This window comes from Gracilinanus agilis, chromosome 2, assembly GCF_016433145.1.
Source record: "Gracilinanus agilis isolate LMUSP501 chromosome 2, AgileGrace, whole genome shotgun sequence".
Classification (NCBI taxonomy): domain Eukaryota; kingdom Metazoa; phylum Chordata; class Mammalia; order Didelphimorphia; family Didelphidae; genus Gracilinanus; species Gracilinanus agilis.
In genome coordinates, this window is record NC_058131.1 from 424,231,186 (window position 1) to 424,257,583 (window position 26,398).

General features: G+C 38.1%; 1 protein-coding gene across 1 annotated transcript; it reads right to left on the reverse strand.

The window, feature by feature from the left end:
• Positions 1-337: 337 nt before the first annotated feature.
• On the reverse strand, positions 338-17,552 carry TMEM179 (transmembrane protein 179). Its single transcript, XM_044661891.1, has 4 exons — positions 17,248-17,552; positions 5,798-5,935; positions 4,670-4,748; positions 338-517 (listed from the first exon to the last, which is right to left on the reverse strand). Exons 1-4 carry the CDS (start codon positions 17,550-17,552, stop codon positions 338-340), a joined length of 702 nt encoding a protein of 233 aa, XP_044517826.1.
• Positions 17,553-26,398: the final 8,846 nt, after the last annotated feature.

Genomic DNA, 26,398 nt, shown 5'->3' on the forward strand with positions numbered 1-26,398 from the left:
GAGCACAATTTAGCCACCAGTGCCACTTTAATTGGTGAGTTGGAACTAAGATGGATCAAACTGGCACTGCCGGGGCATGGCAAACAAAAAGTGGCTGGGGAGGAGAAGAGATTGAGCATGGGAATGGGGAAGACACAGAAGAATCTCTCAATGCTACCTGGACATTTCAGGTGAATACAAATTAGGTGACTTTAAACCAGATCTCATTTTAATCCAAAACAGCAATGACTTTGCTTCAGCAAGCACTACCAGGGTGAGGCAAGACCGGGGCCCCAGGGTACAAATGGGAACAAGGAGGGTACTGCAGGGAGAGGGAGAAAGGAGGGTGGCCCTGGAATTAGATCATGCCACTCTTCTCATCTTGAAAAAAGGTCCTCGACGAGGCTCGGCCCAGCAGCAGCTCCTTCTCGTGGATGAGGTTCTCCAGCAGGTCCTCCTGCCGGTAGTTGTGGTAGACCTTCAGGAAGGCCAAGATGGTGATGCCCAACCAGGCCAACCAGGCAGCCCAGAGACCAAACTAGGACAGAAGGATAGAGCGGAAGGATCTGAGGGGAGGTACAAGGGAATGCATCGTCCTTTGGGGTTTGGGAATGGGAGTTAATAGTTCCATGGGAAGAATGCTCAATAAAGAGGGGGCACAGAGAAAAAAGAGAATAGGTATTTGGGCAATGGGTCCATCTGTTGAGCTTATTTGGTGCCCTAATGTGTTCCTGGGCCTCTAGTATGAGCAAGAGACAAACAGAGTCCCTCTGCCTTTGGCAAATTTCCAGTGCTCAGAGACTGGATGATAGTAAGATGTAGTCTCCTTGAGGACAGGGACTATTTGTTTTTGTCTATACACCTAGTAACTAAAAAAGTACCTTGCATATAGTAGGTGCTTATTTAATGCTTAATTAATTGATTCAATAACTATGTGTCAGGTTGGCCTAAATGCTCTCTGAAATCTCTTCTATAATTCTATGATTTGATGTCCTGAGAGAGCAATAAACAAAAGAACATAATCAGGCACCAAGTTGCAAGTTTCAGCCAAGTAGAAGTTCAGGGAGAGTGATAACCCTAGAGATCAGGAGAAACAGGGAAGACTTCATGGAGAGGGAGGCCCAGGTCAGTAACATCCCCTCCATCCTCCAGCTTTCCCATCTAAAAATGATGCCAATAATCCCTGCCCTGCTTACCTCATGGGGTGGTTATGAGAAACAGATGAGCAAATGAAAATGAGAAAGTGTTTTGAAAAGTAAAAAGAATGGTTCAAACATCATCATCATCATAATAATAATAATAATAAAGAATAATCCCTATTCCTATAGTGCTTTCAGACTTACAAAGTGTTACCCTGTGAAGTAGGTGGTATAAGTAAGAACTAGCCCCATTTTATACATGAGAAAACAGAGTCTCAGAGAGGCTAAGTTGCTTTGCCCAATATCACACAGGCAGTATTTTGTAGAGCCAGGAAATAATCCCAGGTTCCCCAAACAGGGACTTTTCCTCTCAACCACTCATCATTCCATGAGAAATTGAATATTACTGTCTATTATTACCATGGTTTATCATTATTGTCCAATTTAGAAACCAACATGAATCAGTTAAAGTACAAAACTGTCCCAATCTTTACCTCCCTGAACCTAAACAAAATCTAGCCCAAGCTGATGAGGACTAGGAGCCTGGAAGGGAAGTATTCCCACCCAGACTTGGTTCTACTTCAGCTTCAAGTGAGATGTCTCACCTATTTCACCTTCTGTCTCCAAGACACTGTACTCTCTCACCTTCAGGGGCAAAGGGGTTTTTCAAGAGAGCCTTTCCCTAGCCCAAACCACTACTCCAATAGATTGTGAGTTCTTTTGGGAGCAGGAACTGAATTTTGCCTCTTTTGGTATCCCCAGTACTTAGCACAGTACCTGGCACAAAGTAGGCCCTTAAAAACGTTTATTTATTTTTAAACCCTTACCTCCCATCTTATAATCCATGTTGTGTATTAGTTCTAAGGTAGAAAAGAAGTAAGGGCAAGGCAAAGGGGGCTAAGTGATTTGCCAAGGGTCACATAGCTAGAAAGTGTCTGAGGGCAAATTTGAACCCAGGACCTCCCATCTCTAGGATCTCTCAATCCACTGAGCCACCTAATTGCCCTCTTAAGAAATATTTATTCATTGATTCTCTTATCCATAGTTAAAATCAAAAGATCAGTGGGCAACTCTGAGATTTTCCCTCTTATATTCTATGAAAGGACATGGCCTTTTTGTTTCTGAACCCAGGAAAGATTATGAAAATACTGCATATGATGACAACTAGTAGTATCTGGATCCCCTTTATAAGTATACTTTATACTTTTATAAGTATCTGATGCCTGCCTTTATAAGGATACACCAGGGAGTGATCTATGACTCTCTTGGAACAAATGTGGTCTTTGTTCCTCTAAACACACTTCCCTTCCTGGGAAAGGACAACCAGATAATCCCCTCATTTTCCTGAAGAGGAAACAGACTCCAAGAAGGGAATCAACTTGCTCAGTGTCACACAGCACATGAACAGTAAAGCCAGGACCAGAGCAGAGATCTGATTTCCAATCCAAAGTTCTCTTTGCTAACACCATCCTATCTAATGAATGTTTAGCTCAGCTAACTCAACTCAGCCTCAGCACTAAGGAATGCCAAAAGCTGGCCTGCCTGGATAACTTGCCTCTCTCTTCTGTTTTTCAGATCTTTGGGAAAGCAATCAATCAGTTAGAAGAAATAATTTAATGAATCTCAAGATGAAGAAGTCTGACCAAAAGCCTGCTGTGCTCAGGAGTGGGATAAAAAATCCACTAACCTTCCAAAAAAGGGGGAATACAACTTAAAGCTAGTACATTTTAGACATCATTTGCATGGAAATGTCTTTAACGTTTCATTTGGAAGAGAAAAGAGCACTGGATTTCAAGTCCCCACTCTGACATTTTGCTACCTGTGTGACTTTCGGCAAGTTCAGCCTGAAACTATCTGGACATTAGTTTCCTGATGGGTGGTATGAAACGTTTGGACTAGACGATATTCAAGGTCCCATCTAGATCCAGAAGCCCACTCATCACCTGTGTGACCTTTGAAAGTCACTTTGACTATCTGGGCCTGAGGTTTGCAAAGCACTTTCCTCTAAAAAACTCTCTAAGGCCGGTAGTACACATATTATTATTTGCTTCTGAGAAATAAGGAACAAAGAACTTGCTTTACCAAGGAAGCATCAGGGGATCCTGGTCTCAACCCCAGGACATCTTGACTTCAGGACGTTCTCCCCAGTAGGATTACAAAACTAAAGCTGGAAAGAACCTCAGAGGCTATCTAGTCCAACCTTCCCATTTCATAGATGAATAAATTGAGGATCAGGGAGGCTATGACTTGTCCAAGATCATACAGGAACCAAGCATCAGATACAGGTTGTGAATCCAAAATCACTACTCACTCTGCTGTACCTCACTGTTTCCCAACCAACAGAATTGCCAAGATCTCCTGATTCTCAATACTGACCAGCCTGTAGGGGTCTGAAGGGCTGTCTAGTGGAGGAGGGCTCTGACTTGCTCTTCTTAACCCCAAGGACACTGCTAAAAAACAATGGGAGGAAGATAATGACTTATTATGGGGAATAACTTGGTAAAAATAACTATCAAAAAAGGAATGAGCAAGGGACAGCTAGCCGCTTCAGTGGATAGTTAGCCAGGCCTAGAGATAGGAGGTCTGGGGTTCAAATCTAGATTTTGACACTTCCTAGTTGTGTGACCCTAAGCAAATCTTTTAACCCCAATTGCTTCACCCTTACCATTCTTCTGCCTTGGAACTGACACTTAGTATTGATTCTAAGATAGAAAGTAGAGATTTACAAAAATTAAGAATGGGCTACCATAGGAAAGAGTGAGTCAATGATCTCTCTGGTCTTCATGTGCATAATGATGGGATTGAACTAGATAACCCCTAAGGTTCCTTCTAGTTCTAGATTCATAATTGTATGGTCCAACTAGGTGGTGCAGTGGATAGAGCCCTGAACCTGGAATTGAGAAGACTTGAGTTCAAATCTAGCGTCATGCATTTACTAGAGGTATGACTCTGGGTATATCATTTTTTTAAACCTTAAAATTAAGACTAAGTTTGATTCCAAGGAAGAGGAGCAGTAAAGTCTAGGCAACTGAGGTTAAGTGACTTGCCCAGGGTTACACAGCTAGGAAATATCCAAGGCCAAATTTGAACCCCAGACCTCCCCTCTCTAAATCTGGCTTTCTATCCACTGAGCCACTTAGATATCCCACCTGGATGTATCACTTAATGTCTGACTGCCTCAGTTTCCTCAACTGTAAAATGGGGACAATAATGTCACCTACTTCCCAGGGTTGTTATGAGAATCAAGTGAGATAATAATGATAAAGCAATTAGCACAGTAGCTGGCACATAGTAGGGGCTTAATAAAATGTTTATGCCTTTCCCTGTGATCTCCCCACAGCTGGATATATTCCAGAAAAGTCTATATATCCACTTAATAGAGAGATGGAAGGTTCCTTCTTAGGCAGAGATGGACTAAATGTCTTCTAAATTCCCTTCTAGGTCTGTGGATTGAACCAAAAGGCCAAGGTTGGCAGGACTCCCCCTCATCCCTAGAATAGTCTCCTTAACAGCTAATAGCACTCCTCACCCAATCTTGCAATCACTCCTACCTGGGCAAGAGAAAACTGGTCATAGAAGGCCGAGTTTTCAGGATTCAGGTCCAAGTCCATATTCTGAAGCTCTTCACAGCTAAAAAAGCACAGATATTGGGACAGAAAGTTATTTCCAAAATTCATCTCTTCCTCCCAAGAGAACAGTCCCACTTCCAAAGATTTTCTTCAATGGAGAAAAATCTCTAAAAAAGCAATGTAAATGCAAAGAAGAAAGCAAATCCGGAGCTTTGACACTGCTTCTTCTAACAAACCTGATATGGTCTTCTCCTAGGACTTGAAAGAAATCACTCTGCCAGTTCCAAGAATCACCAGAAGGAGCCCCACACATGTTTTGTAATTCAATTGGGAAGAAGCCAACCATTCAAGCATCTCTCTACTTTGAGAAGTTATCTAGCCCAACACTCCCTCACCATTCCTTTACAAAGGAGGAAATTAAGGTCCTTACCCAAGTAACCCATGTCCTTCATCTGCCCATCTAATGCTCCTCCCCTTCCCTTTATAATCCTCCTTCATTCCCTCCTCCAGCTTTAGCTGTCTCAGAACCCAAATAAATTTGAGTAAATGGGTAAAAATAATCCCCACCACTGGGGGTTATCCTCTTGCCTTAGTCCCAGATGCTTGACTGCTCACAGACCTTAAATGAGATAGGAGTCAACAACTCCATTCCTTCTGATGAAATGGAGGACCACCAGCCCTTTATCATCTGCCTTCTCATTGCCTTGTAAAATCATCCAGACCTTTTCAACTTTCTTGCCTCTATAGCCTACAGTCCCCCAGTGCTATCTTCTAGCCTTCTCCTGGAAACCAAGAACATCTAGACCTTGCCATTTACCCCACCATTGTAACCTTCTGGATCTTTCCATTCACTCATGTAGTTGAACTTCCTTTATATGTTGTCTCTCTAATTAGCATGTAACCTTGTTGAGAGAAGAGGTTGTCTTGCTTTTTCTATTTGTATCCTCAGAGCTTAGCACAATGCATGAAGCAGAGTAAGAAATTAACTTTTTTATTCATTTATCCACCCATTTGAACATAGAGCTGCCTTGAGCCTTCCTTTCATCCTCAAACACACACACTCATACGCACCTTCTCCCCAGAGCACAAAGAAGCAGACAGAGCACATACCTGTTGGGCATGCTGCCTTTTTCTGTGATGGCATCACACCACATGTCAAATCCCACACTGATGATAGTACAGGCAATAAAAACAACGAAGAGGATGAAGATATTAAGCATCAAGGCCGCAAACGATTCAAGGCAGGTCCTGTAGAGAGAAAAGCAAAGACACAGCCAACCTATGGCATCTGCAAGCTCCCTGGGAATCCAGGACTCCCTGCCATCCATCCTGGCAATCTCTTCTCAGAGTCCCATATGGCTGCTCCATTCATCCCATGATGATTATAGCAGGTGTCATTCCCTCTTCACTTGGATGCATTTATACTTTTGTAAATGCCCAGCCAGCACATTATATTGCCAACAGCAGGTAAGCTGGATGGAGATTCACATATGACCCTACCTTCATTAGCCTCAGGGAAGAAAATCCTAACTATATAAAATATAGTTCCCATTTCTATGTATTCTGAGGCTTACAAAGCTCTTCCCTCACTATTACAGTAGAGAACCTCCTTCTGTATCCCCACTGCTTAGCACAGTGCCTGGCACAAAGGAGGGCTCAATAAATACTGATTAATTGACTACTAATCCTTATGTTACAGATAAGAAAACTGAAGATCAGAAAAGGTAAGTTTGCCCAGGTTCATTCTTTTAGTGGAGACTCTAAAGCAAGTCTAAATAAGGACAAGAAATCCTTAAAGAAGAATTTGAAAAGACCTGATAGGAAAACTGTAGATAATTTGAAAAAAAATTAGGATTGGACCAACATTTTATAAATTACATGTCACAATGAGCTCAAAATACTTATAGTAACTGATGATTATAAGTCAAACCATGAAAAAATAGAAAAAAAATCGGGCATCTTTGGCAGCTATGGCATAGGGAAAGATTCTAACCAAATACAGGACAGAGGTGACTACAAAAGATAAAATTTTGTTGTCTTTCTTCATTTGGGCTCAACTCTTCATGACCTTACTTGGGGTTTTGTTGGCAAAGATACTGGGGTGGCTTGACGTTTCCTTCTCTAGCTCATTTGACAGATGAGGAAACTGAGACAAATAATGTTAAGTGACTTGTCCAGGTACATAGCTACAGTCTGGGGCCACATCTGAACTCAAGAAGAGGAGTCTTCCCAACTTCAGGCATGGCCTTCCATCTACTATACCACCTAGCTACCCTAAAGATAAAATAGAGCATCTCAATAATTTTCTTTTTTTTTAACCCTTACCTTCCATCTTAGAATCAATACTACGTATTGGCTCCAAGGCAGAAGGATGGTAAGGGTTAGGCAATGAAAGTTAAATGGTCACACAGCTAGGGAGTATCTGAGGCTAGATTTGAACTCAGGACCTCCTATCTCTCTACATCTGAGATTATTATTTTTTTTTAAACCCTTGTACTTCAGTGTATTGTCTCATAGGTGGAAGATTGGTAAGGGTGGGCAATGGGGGTCAAGTGACTTGCCCAGGGTCACACAGCTGGGAAGTGGCTGAGGCCGGGTTTTGAACCTAGGACCTCCTGTCTCTAGGCCTGACTCTCACTCCACTGAGCTACCCAGCTGCCCCAATAATAATCTGAGATTATTATTGAAAGTAGTCTCAATTATTTTCAAGGATTCTTGACTTTAGGTTTAATGTTCTTTCCTTTATAAATATATTCTCAGTGTTAACCCACCTCATAATTTGTGTGTCATAAAAGAAAGAGAGGAAGGAAGGAAGGAAGGAAGGAAGGAAGGAAGGAAAGAAGGAAAAGATATACAGGAGCTTCCCCAGACAAGACACACACATCCTACCTTAGGGAATACACCTCAGCTGAAAGGCAAGAAACTACCCACCCCTCAGAAAACCAGCCAAGTCGAATAGTTGATAACAGGGCCACAGTATTTTCCAGGCCAACTTTTTTCTATAAGACACAGAACCACAGATTAGCAGTGTTGGAAGAATAGGTCCGACTAAAGACAGTATCATGTGGTTAAAAGAGCACCAAATTTGGAAAGGATATCCTTTTTGTACCTTGCCTCTGTCACTTTGAATAAATCAGCTGTGTAAAACAAGGGTGGAGGGAGAAGAGAACAGATAATTTAGGTCCCTTCCAGTTCTAAATTCTAGGAATCTGAACACATGCATTTCATCTGCAAGTAAACTTAATAATATTTATACTGCAGAACTCTCTAGATTCAATTCATCACTTACTATGAGCACAGTACTATGCTCACAAGGTGGCAGAGATGACAAAAGCAAAAAGAAATAGTCCCTGGTCTAGAGTTGCTTATATTCAGCTGGGAGAAAAGAGCATTAGGATAGAAAAATCAAATACAAAATTTTTTAAAAAGGTAAATCATAGAATAGAGAAAAAGTAAAAAACAATGAAATTCAACAAATGAGTGTTCAATGAACTCTGGAACATAAAATCCTTAAGAACTCTATATTTGACAAGAACTTCTGGGGGAAAAGTATAAATTATTTTGAAGAAAGTTATAAACAAATATTTTATAAATTATATATTATAATAAGCTATAAATGGACACATTACCTGATAATTACAAGTATGTGCTGTAGAAGGAAAATTGCTAACTGAATATGGAATGAAAGTGACCACAAAAGATAAAATAAATAATTTTGATTACATAAAAGTAAAAGGTTTATGAATGAATAAAATATAACCCAGATAAGAAGGTAAGTGGTCAGTTGTAGAAAACAAACCTTAATATCAAATTTCTCTGACAAGGAGGTGATATCCTAAGTTCATAGGAAACACAAACAGATAAAACCAAAAACCATTCCTCAGTGGATAAGTAGTGAAAGGATATGAACAGATAGTTCTCAATAGAAAAATTTTAAGTTATTAACAACTATATGATAGATTATTCTGAAAATCTGAGAAACACAAAATAAACCAACTCTGAGTTTGACTTCAGACCAAGAAAATTCATAAAGATGCCAAAAGATAGAGATAGCTAATGTTGGATGAGTTGTGGGAAACTGGCTCTTTAATCCATTGTTAGTGAAGCTATAATTTGGTCCAATCATTTGGAAAATAATTTGAGAACAATTATTTTAAGAAAATGATTAAATATTCATATCTAACTCAGAGATCTGTTTTTTAACCCTTACTTTGTCTTAGAATTGATACTAAGTATCAGTTCCAAGACAGAAGAATGGTAAGGGCTAGGCAATTTAGATTAAATTATTTTCCTAGAGTCACACAGCTAGAAAGTATCTCAGGCCAAATTTGAACCCAAGACTTCCCATTTCTAGGCCTGGCTCTCTATCCACTGACCCACTTAGCTTCCCTAACACAAAGCTTGTGCTAGGCATATATCCTAAGAAGGTCAATAATAAAAAGAAATGTATAATAGACACCAAAATATTTATAGCAACTTTCATAGTAACAAAAAACTAGAAATAAAGTAGACTGGAGAATGGCTAAATAAACAAATTTTACTAAATGACTTAAATTTATAAGAAAATGGCTAAATTACATGAAGGTAATAGAATATTACCAGGCTATAAGAGGCATAGTGTTGCCAGTCAGAGCTAAGTCAGGCCAAGTTCAGATTGAAAATTATAACAAACTGAGCAGATATTCATAGATTGTGTTTACAAAAATAGTTTAAGCATTATATCACTGTATCAAATATGCACATGAGTGCACACACATGCATATTTGGAGTAACAATATATAAATGAATCTTTGTTTCAAATAATTTCTTGTAAACAACATATTATTGGATTCTATTTCTCAAACCATTCCATCCTGTCATTTTATAGGTGAGTTATTCTCATTCACATTCACAGTTATGATTGTTAATTGTATATTTTTTCTCCATCATATTTTCTGTTTTTTCCTTTCTTTGCTCCCTAAGCCACTCTCCAAAGAGAGGATAGTGAAAGGAAACAAATGTGGTCAGCACTAGTGAACTGTATTTGAAGCTACCTACTTCTACTCCAGTATCAGTCCTATATTCCCCTCACCTACACTTCAGTCATTGGTTTTTTACACTTTCTTTCCTTTTAATCTCTCCCTGATGATTTACCTACCACAATTGAAATTTGTTTTGCTTATCAGACCTCTCCAACTCTCTCTTCCCTCTTAAATTTGTCTCTCCCTTTACTATCCCTGCCTATTCCCCTGTTTAATACATCAAATCCTTATGTGTATTTGTCTTCAACCCTTCTTTGTCCAACTGAGAATGAGGTTCATGTGATACTTTCTACACCTGCCCTTTCCTTTGTTTGTATACTCTTCTTCTTGTGCACCCCATAATGAGACATAGCAAATTCTACCCCTTTCTTTCTCATTTTGTTCTTTGTTTTTCCTTATCCTTTCCCTTCCCCCGCCCTTAAGATAATCAAAACAGAACAATAAAACCCATAGTTTTCTGGTTTTTTTCCCTGAAATCTGCCTGTAACATTTGAACACATTAGGATTTTGAAGGGATCCTTGTCTACTCTTTCCCATAGGTACTTTATCATCATTTAGTTCCAAATGAATATACTTTTGTAAGTTTCTTTTGATTCCTATATTTATAGTCAAAGTTTCCACTCAGCTCTAACCTTTTAATCTTGAATTTTAAATGTTCTCTATTCCATTAAAGATCCATTTTTCTCCATGTAGGATTATACTCAGTCTTTTAAGGTGTCATTCTTGATTGTAAGCCTTTATCATCTGCTTTCTGGAATTTCACATTATAAGATTTTCTCAATGTTACAATAGTTGCTGCAAAGTTTTGTTTAATCCTGACTATGATTCTATGATACTTGATTTTTTTTCATTCTGGCTGATTGCAATATTTTTCTTTCTCATAGAGGTTCTGGATTTTGGCTAAAACCTTCCTGGGAGTATTTTTTCTGTTAGGAAACTTCTATTTTCACTTAGCCTCCTGGTTCTCATAAATCTGGGGAGTTTTCATGGATAACTTTTTGAAATATGATTTTCAGGTTTTATTTTTGGTCATAGCTTTCAGGAAGTTCAACAGTTCTTAAATTATCTCATATAGATCTGAGGAAGTGGGACATATACTGATTAAATTTTGGATCCCCAAAGGATTAAAATAAGTAAATTTTATTTGGTTTGGCCTATTATTTTAACCTGTCAAGATCTTTTTTGGATCCTGACTTGATCATCCAATTTGTAAATTATTCCTCCTTATTCTGTCATATTTGAAAGTTGATTTTTTAAATTGTCATCTATATCATCATTCAAGTCACTGATTAAAATGTTGAATAGAATAATGCCAATGACAGATTGCTGGAGCTCTCTGCTTTAGACCTCGGTCCCAGTTGACAAGGATTCATTAATGATTATTTTTGGGCTCAACAGTCAACCAATTCTGAATCCACCTACCTATTCTATCATATAATAAACAGTTCTACGTATCCATAAACATAACAGTTGATGTTGTCAATTGTCTTCCTAAAATTCAGTTATACTATGCTTATGCCTATACCATGTTTTTTCCCAAAATCTAATGGTCTAGTCAGTTGATACATAAAGATTTATTAAACATCTACTATGTTCCTTGCACTATGCTAAGTTCTGAGGATACAAACAAAAGAAAAAGACAGTTCTTGTCATCAAGAAGTTCACAATCTAAAAGAGGGAGACATAAAAAGAAAATGAAAAGTGGGGAAGGAAAGGACACCAGGGTAGCCAGCTGGGAAATTATGCCCCTGGATACCCTCCTTAAATGAGGATGTGGGAAGAAGGCTGATATGATTTTGCAGGATAATGAAATTCCAGAGAGCATGGGCAGCTAAGTTGCCCAGTGGTTAGAGATTAAAGACATGAAGTCAAGAAAACCCGAGTCCAGATCCTATTTCAGATACTGTGTGATCCTGGGCAAATAACTTAAATCATCCATACTTGTGTTCTAATCTTTTAAATGAGGAAATTGAACTTGAAGACCTTTAAGATCCTTTCGTGCCTCTTTTAATTCTTAATCTATGTTCCTTTAATTCCTCCCATGATAAATGTCACAACTTGGCTGTGCCTGCTATCTTGTGGTACTCTCATCTGTATCTCCTATTAGTTAGCCCCAAGTCCTTCCTTACTTTCTTCTAACATATTGAGGGTACCAGTGGAGGTCTCTGGTCAACTACTTGTGATCTTCTCAATCTCTTACCACAAAATCAAGGCAACTATATTATCTTATAATTCTTTAGTGACACTCTTTACTCCAATCTTTGGAATTCCTCATTGTTTATATATTTCAATCTACTTACAACCATCTCCATTTCTCTCTCTGTGGTGCTTATTTTTAATTTTGGGTGGATAGTAGTATTCTAAGTCTCACATAAAAACTAATAAAATATTGCATGAAAAGATAGGCAATATGGGTAAGGGAAAGATTCAAGGAAAGGAGAGCACTTGGAACTCAAAAATGTTTTAAATGGATGTTAAAAACAAATATTTTTAAAAGAAAGAAAAGATGGACCTTTACTGTCATGGGAATTTGGGGGTCAGTAAAAGATATTTTGTAATTTCCTGTAAACAATCCAGCTCATTCTTCTCCTTTTCAACTCTGAGCAAAACTCAGTGAAGATCTGTAGTGTCTGTCCCATAAATACATCCTATTGGATGAGCTCTGAAGGATGTCCATTTAGATGCATGTAAAAATCTGGGCAATAGATAGTCTTCATCCATTTGTTTTTTCCTATGTGAATGGTAGAGCCAGAATCCTTTAACTGATTACAATTCTCTTCCTAGAAGTTTCACAGTGTCTGGGGACTTTGATGATATTAATATAATGCTATGTAGCCCCTCCTTCACCTGTGCTTTGCTTTGAATCTTCTCTATCACAATGGCAAATATTTTTTATAAATATACCTATCTCTCTTTTGTGTATTGCCTAATGCTTATTTGATGATCATTTAGCAAAGTTATTTCTGTAGTTAAATTTTTTCAAAAGGTCTTAAGAGATCTTTATCTTTTTAATGGCTTTTCTTTTGTAATCAACAAACAATAAGCATAAAAATCTTATAAACTATACAGCTTTCAGACAGTTGTGAGATGGTAAAGATGTAATCATTTGTTGAATATCATTTGAATAAACTTGATTGTTCCCTCCCCCCTAATATCCTTACTAAGGATATCCTCCACTCACATATAGATAATTCTCATAAAGACTTCTAGGCCAGTGATATTTTTGAATCATCTTTTTTGGACTCAATAAGGTGCAAGATTTTTTTACATTCTTTTGGAATTTGTCCCTCAAAAAAAAAAAGTAATTCTTTTTTTATAAAGAAAGAGATTAGTCTGACATGACTGATAAAGTTAATTAAGTTGTATTTATTTTTATTTTCTATTAAATTAAATATTTTCTATTAAATTTATTTTTCTATTAAATAATGTATTTTTCCAATGAAAATCTCCCTTATCTCCTTTCTACATCACCCAACAACACATTGAGAAAAAAATACTTGTTGATATAGATATAGATATAGATATATAGATATATAGATATATATAGTCAACAAAAACAGATTACTATATTGGCTATGTCCCAAAAAAGTCTCCATCTACACTCTCAGTTCATCACCTCTCTGTCAGAACATGAATAACATGTTTCTTCATGAGTCTTCTGGAATTGTGGCTGGTCATTGTGTGGCACAGAGTTCCTAAATCTTTCAAGGATATTTGCCTTTAAAATATTGTTACAATTGTTTTAAAGTGTCCTCTATTCTGCTCACTTCACTCTCCATCAGTTCATACAAATCTTCCTAGCTTTCTCTGAAACTAGCCCCTTCATTTTTTCCTATACTATAGAGTAATAGTATTACATCATATTCATATATCGAAAGTCATTCATTCATTCCATAATGATGGGAACCCCCTCAGTTTCCAATTCTTTGCCACTAGAAAAAAAAGTTATAGCTGTTTTTGTACTTATCAGTTCCTTTTATTCTGTATCTCACCATCTGAGTAAGTTTTCTCAGCTTAATCCCTGTTTGGTTCTAAACTTGCTTCAAGAATCCTCATCTAAGGGGGCAGGCCTAGAGATGGGAGGTCTTAGTTTCAAATCTGGCCTCATACACTTCCCAGCTGTGTGACCCTGGGCAAGTCACTTGACCCCCATTGCCTAGCCCTTACCACTCTTCTGCCTTGGAGCCAATATTGGCTCCAAAATGGAATGTAAGGGTTTAAAAATAAAAAAAAAAAGAATCTTCATCTAAGAACTCCATTCTCTGTAGTCTGGCCCCTTCTCTACTTCTCTGAAGTCCTACAGATCTTACCTTTGGAGCCACACAAGTTAACACAGGTTATATATCTTGAGAACTCTAACACTCACTAGTCAGCTCTGTGACCTGGACAAGACTCTTTCCACACCTGTTTCCTCAACTTTCTCTGCCCTGCCACCTTCACAGGATCATAGAAAAAATATAAACTGATCATGGAATACATTTTGTGAATTATAAAGCATCATATGACATAGTCTATCATTAATGATTATATAAATAACAAATATTGCTGGTAATATTTGACAGTGATTTAAATAACGAAACATCACTGACATTACTGCAAAGAAAACATGCAAATTTTTGCCAAAAAATATTTTCCTGTAGCATACTACATGTTCAATCACATGATCAAAAGAAACAGAGAATACAAAATCCTCCTATGGTTGTTAACCACAAAAAAAATGTTTGACATTGTTGAGCAAAATGTAGCCTCTAAATTTTTCCCTCTAAGAAGGAGTTTTTTTATGCTTATATTAAAATCATACTTTGAAAGATGCAATAACAGAGATATAACTTCATTCAATAATCATTTAGCTACAAATACAAGTGAAGCATAAAACAAGAAGATAAATGTTTTGCAAAACTATTCACTTCTGTTATAAAAAATGCCTTGAGTAAAGTTCAAAAGAAAGAGTGAGTCTTGGTAAATAATGTGACCCTCTAGATACTTCTCATGTTAAATAATATTTTGACAATTGCATCAAGCTCCAGAATTCTAGAGGGAATCTTTAATCAAATACATGACTACTCAAAAACCATTGACCTAGAAATTCATACAGGAAAAACCAAATGGATGAAGAATACCATGCCATTAGTTAAGCAAGCAGTTCTTTGAATGAGGCCATCAATACATATATCTTGGGCACCAATTTAAGAAAAACAATGAACTAGGCCAAGAATTGAAGAAAAGGAAAAAGGAGTGCAGTATATGAAAAATTGATTAGATTTCTCCCTCACATAAAAGCAATGTTTTTAACACCAACATTCTTCTGGTAATCCTATGTATTTGTGAATCATAGAATGCCACAGTCTCCAAAGAATCAAGATTATAAGGTATCCCACTGGCTATGGAGAAAAGTTTAATGAATGTTAGTAGGCTCGATTCATTCCCAAAATGAGTTGGAAGCAAGAAGCAACCAAAAAGATTTCATGCAAGAAATAATGATCAGAAAAGAAGATGGGACTATCCTGTAGCAATAGGTAGAGATGATAAACTGATAACCCACATGCACTGGTAACCACAAAATGTTAAATGCAGTTGAGGAAGGCTTCTAGGTCATTGGGTAGATATTCTAGAGGAGAAAATGGAAAGTCTAAGTATGAATGACACAGGGTGAGAGGCATGAGTGAATTGCAGTCTGCTTCATGTGAAGGCATATAAATATTGATGAACACATGGATACATTAAAATTATTGAAATATTACAGTATAAAAGTATAAGTCTCATCTTTCTTAAACATTAGGATCCCACAGGGTAGGTATGCAGTGAATGCTCAGAAAATGCATACTAATTGAAAATTAATAAATGTTTATTAAATGCCTACAATATTCAAGGCTTTTGATCAGAGCTACAGATACAAAGTGGGAAAATGTTCCCTTCCCCCAGGAACTTGCTGTATAATAAGGAGAAGGCAATAAGTACCTTCTTGTTACTATCAATAAGAACTAAAAATCAAAGACCAGTGATACCATCAGAGTAGGCCATTCCTATGCCAAAACAAACACCAACTCCTCCATGCCTTACCAGATAACCTTTTAAAGTTATGTTTACTTGAGGACAAAGAATTTATCTTGAGGAGGAAAAACCCTCTGTGGATGATTCCCTTGAAAAGGGGAGACATTTTGTAAGTCTTTCTTAATTTCTTGATATCACTAGAAGTTGTCTCCTCAGTCCCAAGGAATTTTCTAGACAGAAAAGAGCTTCATTGGACTTGGGAGTGGGGAGAGGAGAGCAGAAAAATGCAATTCCTGAGAGCTAACATAAATCTCCAACCCTCCAAACTATGGAATGAAAGTAAAAAAATTAAATCAGTATCCAAATGTTTGAACTACAGAGTGCCCAAACATCTGGGGGATTCCAAATATCCAGATAACTATGCAGATGGGGTAGCTAGGTACAATGGATTGAATATTAAAACCGAGAGCCAAAGATACCTTCTACTTTAGAGACTTCCTAGCTGTGTGACCCTAGGCAAGTCACTTAACTTCTCAGTTTCTTCATGTGTAGAATGGGGGTAATAATAGCACCTGCCTCCCAGAGTCATTGTGAGGCTCAAACGAGATAAATGTTTTACAGACTGTAAAAGGCTCCGTTACATCTAGCTATTACAATAGCTACATCTAGCTGCTACAAGAGTTTACCAACTACTTTCCTCACATTATCTGTATGAGGAGGAGAGAGTGTAAGCTGCATTTTCCCCATTTTACAAATGAAGAAACTGAGATTCAGAGGGATTTAGCGACTTGTTGGAGGTCACTTGGCAAATAGTTGCATTGATTCAAATCCCATCTACCTAGATTAATGACTGACTTTTCATTTTCCATCTAGGATGAAAAAAATGTGTTTATTGAGGAGTGAGGTAAAATTTAAAAAGTCTGATTTCTTCTCACCTAGGCCTCAACCAGGCCCTTTCCTCCCTCACTAGGCACCAAGTCATTCCAGCAAGCAGTAAGATTATGGGAGAGGTGTCCATGGTACTGAGAGGGAATGTTCTTCTCTAGGCCAGAGTCAAGCTTGGAGAGAAATGATTAGGCAATATTTGCACCCGGAAGAAGGGAAGTTTGCCTGGAAGAAGGGAAGTTTGCCTAGCATAGGAAAGGAATGAGCCTTACCCAGAGATCAGATCTTTGGATAGAGGATAGTGTTTGCACAGGAGGATGTCTATTTGCAGGGATCGGAAGGAACAGGCTTCAGAAATTATAGGGCAGCTTGTTTGCAAAGCGCTGGTTTTTGCTTGGGAGAGGAGACAGTTTCCTCAGGGAGGGGGATGTTTTCTGGAGGAATTGTTGGAGGAAGACTGTTTACAGGGGCTTCCATGGAAGGATATGGGAGAAAAGGATATGGCTTTTTACATTGGAGCAGGGATTGTTTTCAGGAGAGGGAGATTGTTTGCACGGGAGTAGATGGGGTCCAAAGGAGAGAGCTGCGTTTTAGGGACATAGTTCTTAGCCCCAAGCAGGTTAGGCTGGGGCCGGGGGCTGAGTGGGGGCCGCCACTACTTACTCGTCGAATCCCTTGCACAGAAGATAGAGCGACCGCCAGGCTAACCCAATGGCCACAGACAAGGAGAGCAGGGCAGCGAGCAGAGAGTAGTGGCAGGCAGCGGGAGAACCCCACTCCTGCACCGTGAAGCGCTGGTGCTCCTGCACGGTCAGATTGGTGTTCAGCCACATGCCCTCTGTGAAAAGCAAGCAGCGGCCGTGGAAGTCATGGCAGTTCTCAGTCAGTGGCACCACCACGATGAAGCTAAACAGGAAGGCAAGGAAGTAGCAGGAGCCCTGGGCGAAGACTAATTTATTTTTGCCCATGGTCAGGCCTGGGCACGGGAGCCCCGAAGGAGGAAAGAAGGTGGAGGAGGGTAGAGAAAGAGGAAAGAAAGGAAAAGGAAACGGGTAAACGAAGAGGGAATGAGGAAGAGATAAAGGAAAATAGAAGGATGTGAGAAGCAACAAGAAAAGGACAGCAGGAAAGAAAGGAGAAGAAAGGGGGGGAAAGGGGATGAAAAAGAACAAAGGCGAGAAGGAGGTGAAAACCGAAAAGAAGATGCAAGAGGAGCTGGGTGAAAGAGGACTGGGAGGAAGAGAGAAGAACGCAAAGGAAGTAGAGGAGGTGGGGCAGCAGGCAAGTGAAGACCTGGAAATCCGCAGCGGAGGGCGGGAGGCTCTCACTGCTGGTGCAAGATCTGGGGCTGGGACTGCAGTGTAGGGGTGGGGGTGCCGAGGAGGATGCGCAGTGGGATCTTGTCCAGGCCACGGCCTCCTCCCCCAGGCCCCTTCTGGCTGGCTTCCCACCATACACTAGGCGCTTGCGCACTTCGTTTGTATTGCGAACTTTTCAGAACGCTGGACAGCTCCTGAGGGAAATTAATCTGTTGCTCCAGGTGAAGGAGGAATGAGGAAGTGGGAAATCAGGGATTTCAGGAGGAGAGATTAGGTGCAGTCAGAAGTTCAAATTCTTGGTCCAGTTTATCATCATTAGATTCTAATAAATTAGACTTGTGGGAAAGTAATGGGAGTGATGGATGATCTCCACTTCCACTCTACTTCAACTATCCACTAGAGCAGTGGTTCCCAAACTTTTTTGGCCTACCACCCCCTTTCCAGAAAAAATATTACTTAGCTCCCTGGAAATTAATGTTTTTTTAATTTTAATAGCAATTAACAGGAAAGATAAATGCACCTGTGGCCATCACCACTTCCCTGGATCGCTGCAGCACCCAGTAGGGGGTGGTGGCACCCACTTTGGGAATCACTGCACTAAAGTGACCAGATTTTAGACCTCACTATCAACTCAAAATTATTATACCTCCAAGATTCTGAATTCCAAATTTTCCCTCTCTGACTAGTCTCCTGTCCTTCCAACTCTCCTTATTCCTTATTCTTCTCTTATCCTTTGCCCTCATCCCATTCATTTCCATCCCAGTCAGTCAACCCTATTCTAAACTCAACTTTCTTTCTTTCCTGGTCTTAATCCTACAGTCGGCCACTTCAATAATTCTGTGCTTGAATCTCTTCAATTTTAACCTCTTTCTAATCTTCAATCCAACTCTTCTTATGCTCTTCCTCATCCATCTAATTCTAGTAGGGATAAAAACACAGGAAATTGCTGACTGGATCCATTATAAATTCATGCCACTTAACCTCGACTAAGACCTAACAAATAAATGCACATGATCTTTTTTATTCACTTCTGAATGATTTCCTTTCACACTCAACATACTTGCTGTTCTAAATCACTCTCCCCAAACCTCCAAACCAACCTCCTATCTTCTTTCTCCCAGAAAATGGCACACCTCTAACTTTAATGAGAAAATTAAGCCTATCTGTTATAAATCTTGTGTGTCTCTTCCTCCATTCCTCTATACCTCAATGTCCTCACCAATTCCATTCTTCCTTTTAGCTTCATAAATTATCTTTAACCATTCTTCTGTACTTTCCATCCCATACTTTTCAGCCTCTTCTATGATATTAATCATTTTCTCTCTCACACACCTGAAATATCTCTTTCATAAAGACTTTCTCCTCAGTCTAAAAATTACTGCTTAGACACAGCTTCCAGTGGGCAAAGAAGGAACATTGTTATTAAGTCCTAGCCCTAGAAACGCTTACTGAAAAGCCCAAGGAAAAGTGGTCTATTCCCTAGGGAGGCATTAATGTTTATATTGTTTTGATAATTTTGTTATTCATCTGTCCCTTTGTTTTTGAAGGGGATCAATAACATCATGTCTTGCTTTGCACATGAATTGGATTTAAGTGAGGCAGAGATGCACGAAGTCTTCAGTTTTACTTTCTTTTTCAGAGTCATCCAATATTATCAGGACAACTGGTAAGGGCCCAGGATGCAGTGGATGACATTGGCTTCTTCTGATGTCTGACTAATTCTAATCACTCCATAGCACCTGCTTCAAACACCTTCATGGCCACTGAGAAAAAAATTGTTCTCATCTTCTCATTCTACCAGGGGAAGTCTTCATGTGCTTGAGGTAGACATCTTCCTAACTCATTGACAAATTTGAAGTGTGTCAGTTACCCTCAAGCTGGTTTAGTTCATCTGCTGAAAGGGTTTTACTGGGATGTGGCTGCTGCACATGCTACAACTTCTTGGAGCCACAGGTGAAAATGGGGTAAAAGGTTGATGCCAAAGGAAGAGCAGCCCTGAAAAGGGCTCTGCAAATCTGCACACTAGAGGTGTTAGTCCTTCCTGATACCGCTAAGTCAGAATAGATAATATAAGTTATTATTTACATGCATTTAACTAATAACGCTTGGTTGCTGGCAATGAGAAGTTTAAGTATTATTTCTGTTTCCATCACACTAGTTAGCATATAACAGTAAATTGGTTCTTCTCATATACCATGCATTACACATATGACCACAAGGAATAGCTAAGGTTGAATCACAGAATCAGTGTTCAAAAAAAAATCTTCAAATATTTGACAGGGAGGAAAGGGAAGAAATCTTAGAACTATAGTCTCAGAACACTTGTGAAATCTAGACTCTGAACAGAAAGCATTTAGGAATCATTCAAAGAGCATTTAGGAAAAGTCTCACTTTACTAGAATCTTTAAAATCTCATTATGGGGTCTTCTAGGTGGCTCAGTCAGTAGAGAGACAGGCCTGGAGACAAAAGGTCCTGGGCTCAAATCTGGTTTTAGACATTTTCTGTCTGTATGACCTTGGGCAACTCACTTAACTCCAGCCCTTACCATTCCTCAGCCTTGGAACCAATACATAGTGTCAATTCTAAGATAAAGATAAGGGTTTGTGTAAAAAAAACACCATATTATGTTCCTCTGGCCACTACCTGAATCCAGATTTCTTGTTTCTCTTTTGGATAGATAACTCAAGGATTAAATTAGGATTTGTATATGGCAGGAGTCCGAAATTATTTAGTCTGATCAGGCCTTTAATTTTTTTACTTAAATAGGATATTCCATTACACACAAAGAGGGCATGGGAAGGAGAGGGAACAAATACTATTATAAGAAGGAGAGGAAAAGAGCATTAAGAGGTAATAATCAAACCTTACTCTCAGTGTAATCAACCGAGAGAGGGAAGAATAGCTATACTATCCATTGGGACATAAAACTCTTATCTAACCCTTCTGAGAAAGTCAGAAGGGATAAATCAAGGGAAACAGGGGAGTGGGGAGGTCAAAAAAAGGGAGGGGAGAAGAAGGGGGAGGGAATTCATAAGGCCTTTAAAAACAAAAAGGGGGGGGGGAACAAGGGAGAGGGTAGAAAGGGAAGTTAGTCAAGGGAGGGGATAAGGGATAGGGTCTTAATAGCAAACCACTGGTTTTAAAGGAAATAGTTTAAGGAGAAGGGGTAGGAATAGGGGAGGAAATGAAAATGTCAGCAAATGCACAACTGATGATTATAACTCTGAATGTGAATGGGATGAACTCGCTCATAAAACGGAAGCAAATAGCAGAGTGGATTAGAAACCAAAATCCTACCATATGTTGTCTACAAGAAACACATATGAGACGGGTGGACATACACAAGTTTAAGGTTCAGGGCTTGAGCAAAATCTTTTGGGCATCAAATGAGAAAAAGAAGGCAGGAGTGGCTATTATGATTTCTGACAAAGCCAAAGTAAAAATAGATATGATTAAAAAAGACAGGGAAGGTCATTGCATCCTGATTAAAGGCAGTATAAACAATGAGGAAATAACACTGCTCAATATATATGCACCAAGTGGCATAGCATCCAGATTCATAAAGGAGAAACTGGCAGAGCTCAAGAAGGAAATAGATAGTAAAACCATACTAGTGGGAGATCTAAATATTTCTCTTTCAGATCTAGATAAATCAAACCGAAAAATAAATAAGAAAGAGGTAAGAGAGGTGAATGAAGTCCTAGAAAAATTAGATTTAATTGATATGTGGAGAAAAATAAATAGGGACAAAAAGGAATACACCTTCTTTTAAGCTGCACATGGCACATTCACAAAGATTGACCATATTATAGGGCATAGAACCATTGCAAACAAATGCAAACGAGCAGAAATAATAAATGTAACCTTCTCAGATCATAATGCAATAAAAATAATAATTAGTAAGGGCACCTGGACAGGAAAATCAAAAACTAATTGGAAATTAAATAATATGATTCTCCAAAACCAATTTCTCAAAGAAGGAATCATAGAAACAATCAATAATTTCAATGAAGAAAATGACAATGATGAGACATCCTACCAAACTCTGTAGGATGCGGCCAAGGCAGTACTCAGGGGGAAATTTATATCCTTGAGTGCATATATTAACAAATTAAGGAGGGCAGAGATTAATGAATTGGGCATGCAACTCAAAAAATTAGAAAGCGAGCAAATTAAAAATCCCCAGATGGAAACTAAATTAGAAATACTAAAAATCAAGGGAGAAATTAATAAAATCAAAAGTAAAACAACTATTGAATTAATAAATAAGACTAGAAGCTGGTACTTTGAAAAAACAGATAAAATAGACAAAGTACTAGTCACTCTAATAAAAAAAAGGAAAGAAGAAAACCAAATTGACAGTATCAAAGATGAAAAGGGAGACCTCACCTCTAATGAAGAAGAAATTAAGGCAATCATTAAAAACTATTTTGCCCAATTATATGGCAATAAATATAACAATTTAGGAGATATGGATGAATATTTGCAAAAATATAAACTGCCTAGATTAACAGCAGAAGAAATAGAATACCTAAATAACCCCATATCAGAAAAAGAAATTGAACAAGCCATCAAAGGACTCTCGAAGAAAAAATCGCCAGGGCCTGATGGATACACAAGTGAATTCTATCAGACATTCAAAGAGCAACTAATCCCAATACTATACAAATTATTTGATATGATAAGCAAAGAAGGAGTCCTAACAAATTCCTTTTATGACACAAATATGGTATTGATTCCAAAGCCAGGCAGATCAAAAACAGAGAAAGAAAACTACAGACCAATCTCCCTAATGAACATAGATGCAAAAATCTTAAATAGAATACTAGGAAAGAGACTCCAGCAAGTAATTAAGAAGATCATCCACCATGATCAGGTGGGATTTATACCAGGAATGCAAGGTTGGTTCAACATTAGGAAAACCATCCACATAATTGACCATATCAACAGTCTAACAAACAAAAATCACATGATCATCTCAATAGATGCTGAAAAAGCCTTTGACAAAATACAGCATCCATTTCTATTGAAAACACTGAAAAGTATAGGAATAGAAGGACCTTTCCTAAAAATAATAAACAGTATATACCTAAAACCATCAACAAACATCATATGCAATGGGGATAAATTAGAAGCCTTCCCAATAAGACCAGGAGTAAAACAAGGATGCCCATTATCACCTCTATTATTCAACATAGTACTAGAAACACTAGCAGTTGCAATTAGAGAAGAAAAAGAAATTGAAGGTATCAAAATAGGCAAGGAAGAGACTAAGCTATCACTCTTTGCAGATGATATGATGGTATACTTTAAAAAATCCTAGAGAATCAACTAAGAAGCTTGTAGAAATAATCAACAACTTTAGCAAAGTTGCAGGATACAAAATAAATGCACATAAATCATCAGCATTTCTATACATTTCCAACACATTAGAGCAGCAAGAAGTAGAAAGAGAAACACCATTTAAAATCACCCTAGACAATATAAAATACTTAGCAATCTATCTACCAAAACAAACACAGCAATTATACAAAAACAACTACAAAACACTTTCCAAACAAATAAAACTGGAACTCAACAATTGGAAAGCCATTGATTGCTCATGGGTAGGATGAGCTAACATAATAAAAATGACCATTCTACCCAAGTTAATTTACCTATTTAGCGCCATACCTATCAAGCTACCAAAAAACTTCTTTGCTGAATTGGAAAAAACTATAACAAATTTCATTTGGAATAACAAAAGATCAAGAATATCAAGGGAAATAATGAAAAAAAATGTGAAGGAAGGGGGCCTAGCAGTACCAGATATTAAACTATACTATAAAACAGCAGTCATCAAATCAATATGGTACTGGCTAAGAGAGAGAGAGGAGGATCAGTGGAATAGACTTGGGGTAAATGACATCAGCAAGACAGTGTATGATAAACCCAAAGAGCCCAACTTTTGGGACATGAATCCACTATTTGACAAAAACTGCTGGGAAATTTGGAAAACAATATGGGAGAGATTAGGTTTAGATCAACATCTCACACCCTACACCAAGATAAATTCAGAATGGGTGAATGACTTGAATATAAAGAGGCAAACTATAAACATGTTAAGTGAACACAGAATAGTATACTTGTCAGATCTATGGGAAAGGAAAGACTTTAAAACCAAGCAAGAGCTAGAGAAAATTACAAAATGTAAATTAAATGGCTTTGATTATATGAAACTAAAAAGCTTTTGTACAAACAAAAACAATGTAGTCAAAATCAGAAGGGAAACAACAAATTGGGAAAAAATCTTTATAACGAAAAACTCTGACAGGGGTCTAATTACTCAAATATACAAGGAGTTAAATCAATTGTATAAAAAATCAAGCCATTCCCCAATTGATAAATGGGCAAGAGACATGAATAGGCAATTTTCAGGTAAAGAAATCAAAAGTATCAATAAACACATGAGAAAGTGTTCCAAATCTCTAATAATTAGAGAAATGCAAATCAAAACAACTCTGAGGTACCACCTCACACCTAGCAGATTGGCTAAAATGAAAGAAGGGGAGAGTAATGAATGTTGAAGGGGACGTGGCAAAATTGGGACATTAATGCATTGCTGGTGGAGTTGTGAACTGATCCAGCCATTCTGGCTGGCAATTTGGAATCATGCTCAAGGGGCTATAAAAGAATGCCTGCCCTTTGATCCAGCCATACCATTGCTGGGTTTTTACCCCAAAGAGATCATAGATAAACAGACTTGTATGAAACTATTTATAGCTGCGCTTTTTGTGGTGGCAATAAACTGGAAAAGAAGGGTATGTCCTTCAATTGGGGAATGGCTGAACAAACTGTGGTATATGCGGGTGATGGAATACTATTGTGCTAAAAGGAATAATAAACTGGAGGAGTTCCAGGCGAACTGGAGAGACCTCCAGGAACTGATGCAGAGCGAAAGGAGCAGAGCCAGAACATTGTACGCAGAGATTGATATACTGTGGTAAAATCGAATTTAATGGGCTTCTGTACCAGCAGCAATGCAATGACCCAGGACACCTCTGAGGGATTTATGGTAAAGAATGCTACCTACATTCAGAGGAAGAACTGCAGGAGAGGAAACATATAAGAAAAGCAACTGCTTGAACGCATGGGTCGGGGTGGACATGATTGGGGATGTGGACTCAAAACTACCACACCAATGCAACCACCAACAATTTGGAAATAGGTCTTGATCAAGGACACATGACAAAACCAGTGGAAATGTGCGTCGGCCATGGGTGGGGGGAGTGCGGGGGGTGAAGGGAGAAGTAGGAGCATGAATCATGCAACCATGTTAAAAATGATTATTAATAAATGTTTAAATTAAAAAAAACTTTACGGCACCCTTTCATTTAAAAATGATGTTGTTTCTCATGGTGGGAACTAGCGTTTTATGAAATGCTTGAGAATTACTTGAAACCCTAAACAAAACAGGCATTTGCAGTACTTTTACTCCAGCAGCTTGTTCCCTAAGGCCATCTGGTCCAGATCAACTCATGAGATAGCCTCATCTCTTAAGAAATTTCTATATTATTTATGCCTATTATAACATGGGTTGTAATACATTCTGAAAAATGTGACTACATCTGGGGGTCATTTAACAAATATCAATAAACCATTTATGAATGGAAAAAAAAGAGTACGGACAATTTAGTGGCTTTTAGATAAGTCCCTTATTTTACAAAAACCTGAGGCCCAGATCAGTTAAGTGATCTACCCAAGATAATACAGGTAGTAAATAACGGAGTCAAAATTATAAACTAGGTCTTCTGATTTCAGATTCCATTCTCTTTCCATTATACCATGAATATTTTTTAATTGTAGGGAAGTTTTTGCTTATATCAAGCCTAAACCTCTACATCTATAAGTAGATAGATAGATAGACAGATGGGTAGATAGATAGATAGATAGATAGATAGATAGATAGATAGATAGATAGATAGATAGATAGATAGATAGATACTGTTAGTACCAATTCTAAGACAGAAGGTAAAGGTTTTTAAAAAATTTTAAAGCTTGTGAAGATTCAAGAAGGAGGCAAGACAACAGTAAAAAGACAGTCACTGTCCTCAGAGAGTGCTCATTCTAAAGGAGAAGTGTGAAATATGAAAAAATTAACATATATGCTATATATGATATAAATGGAAACCAACCTCAGAGGAAAGGCACTAGCAGGGGGCTGTGGGAAAAGTAAAAAGAAATAGAGGGGCCTCTTTCAGAAAGTGGAATTTTAATTCATCCAATCAGTTCTGTGTCACAGTGAGACATATAGAAGGGAATTAAGAAGGGCAAGAATTCATACTCCAATTTGATAGGTCACTTCTATGAAGAAATTAGGTAAATGCATGATAGTTAGCCACCAAACCATGAATTCTTTTGGTTATAGGTTACACATGAAGACTATCTATCATAGCATTTAAAAATTAGGATTTATACCATTACAGAGGTAAAGATTCATTCACAAACCTTTTGA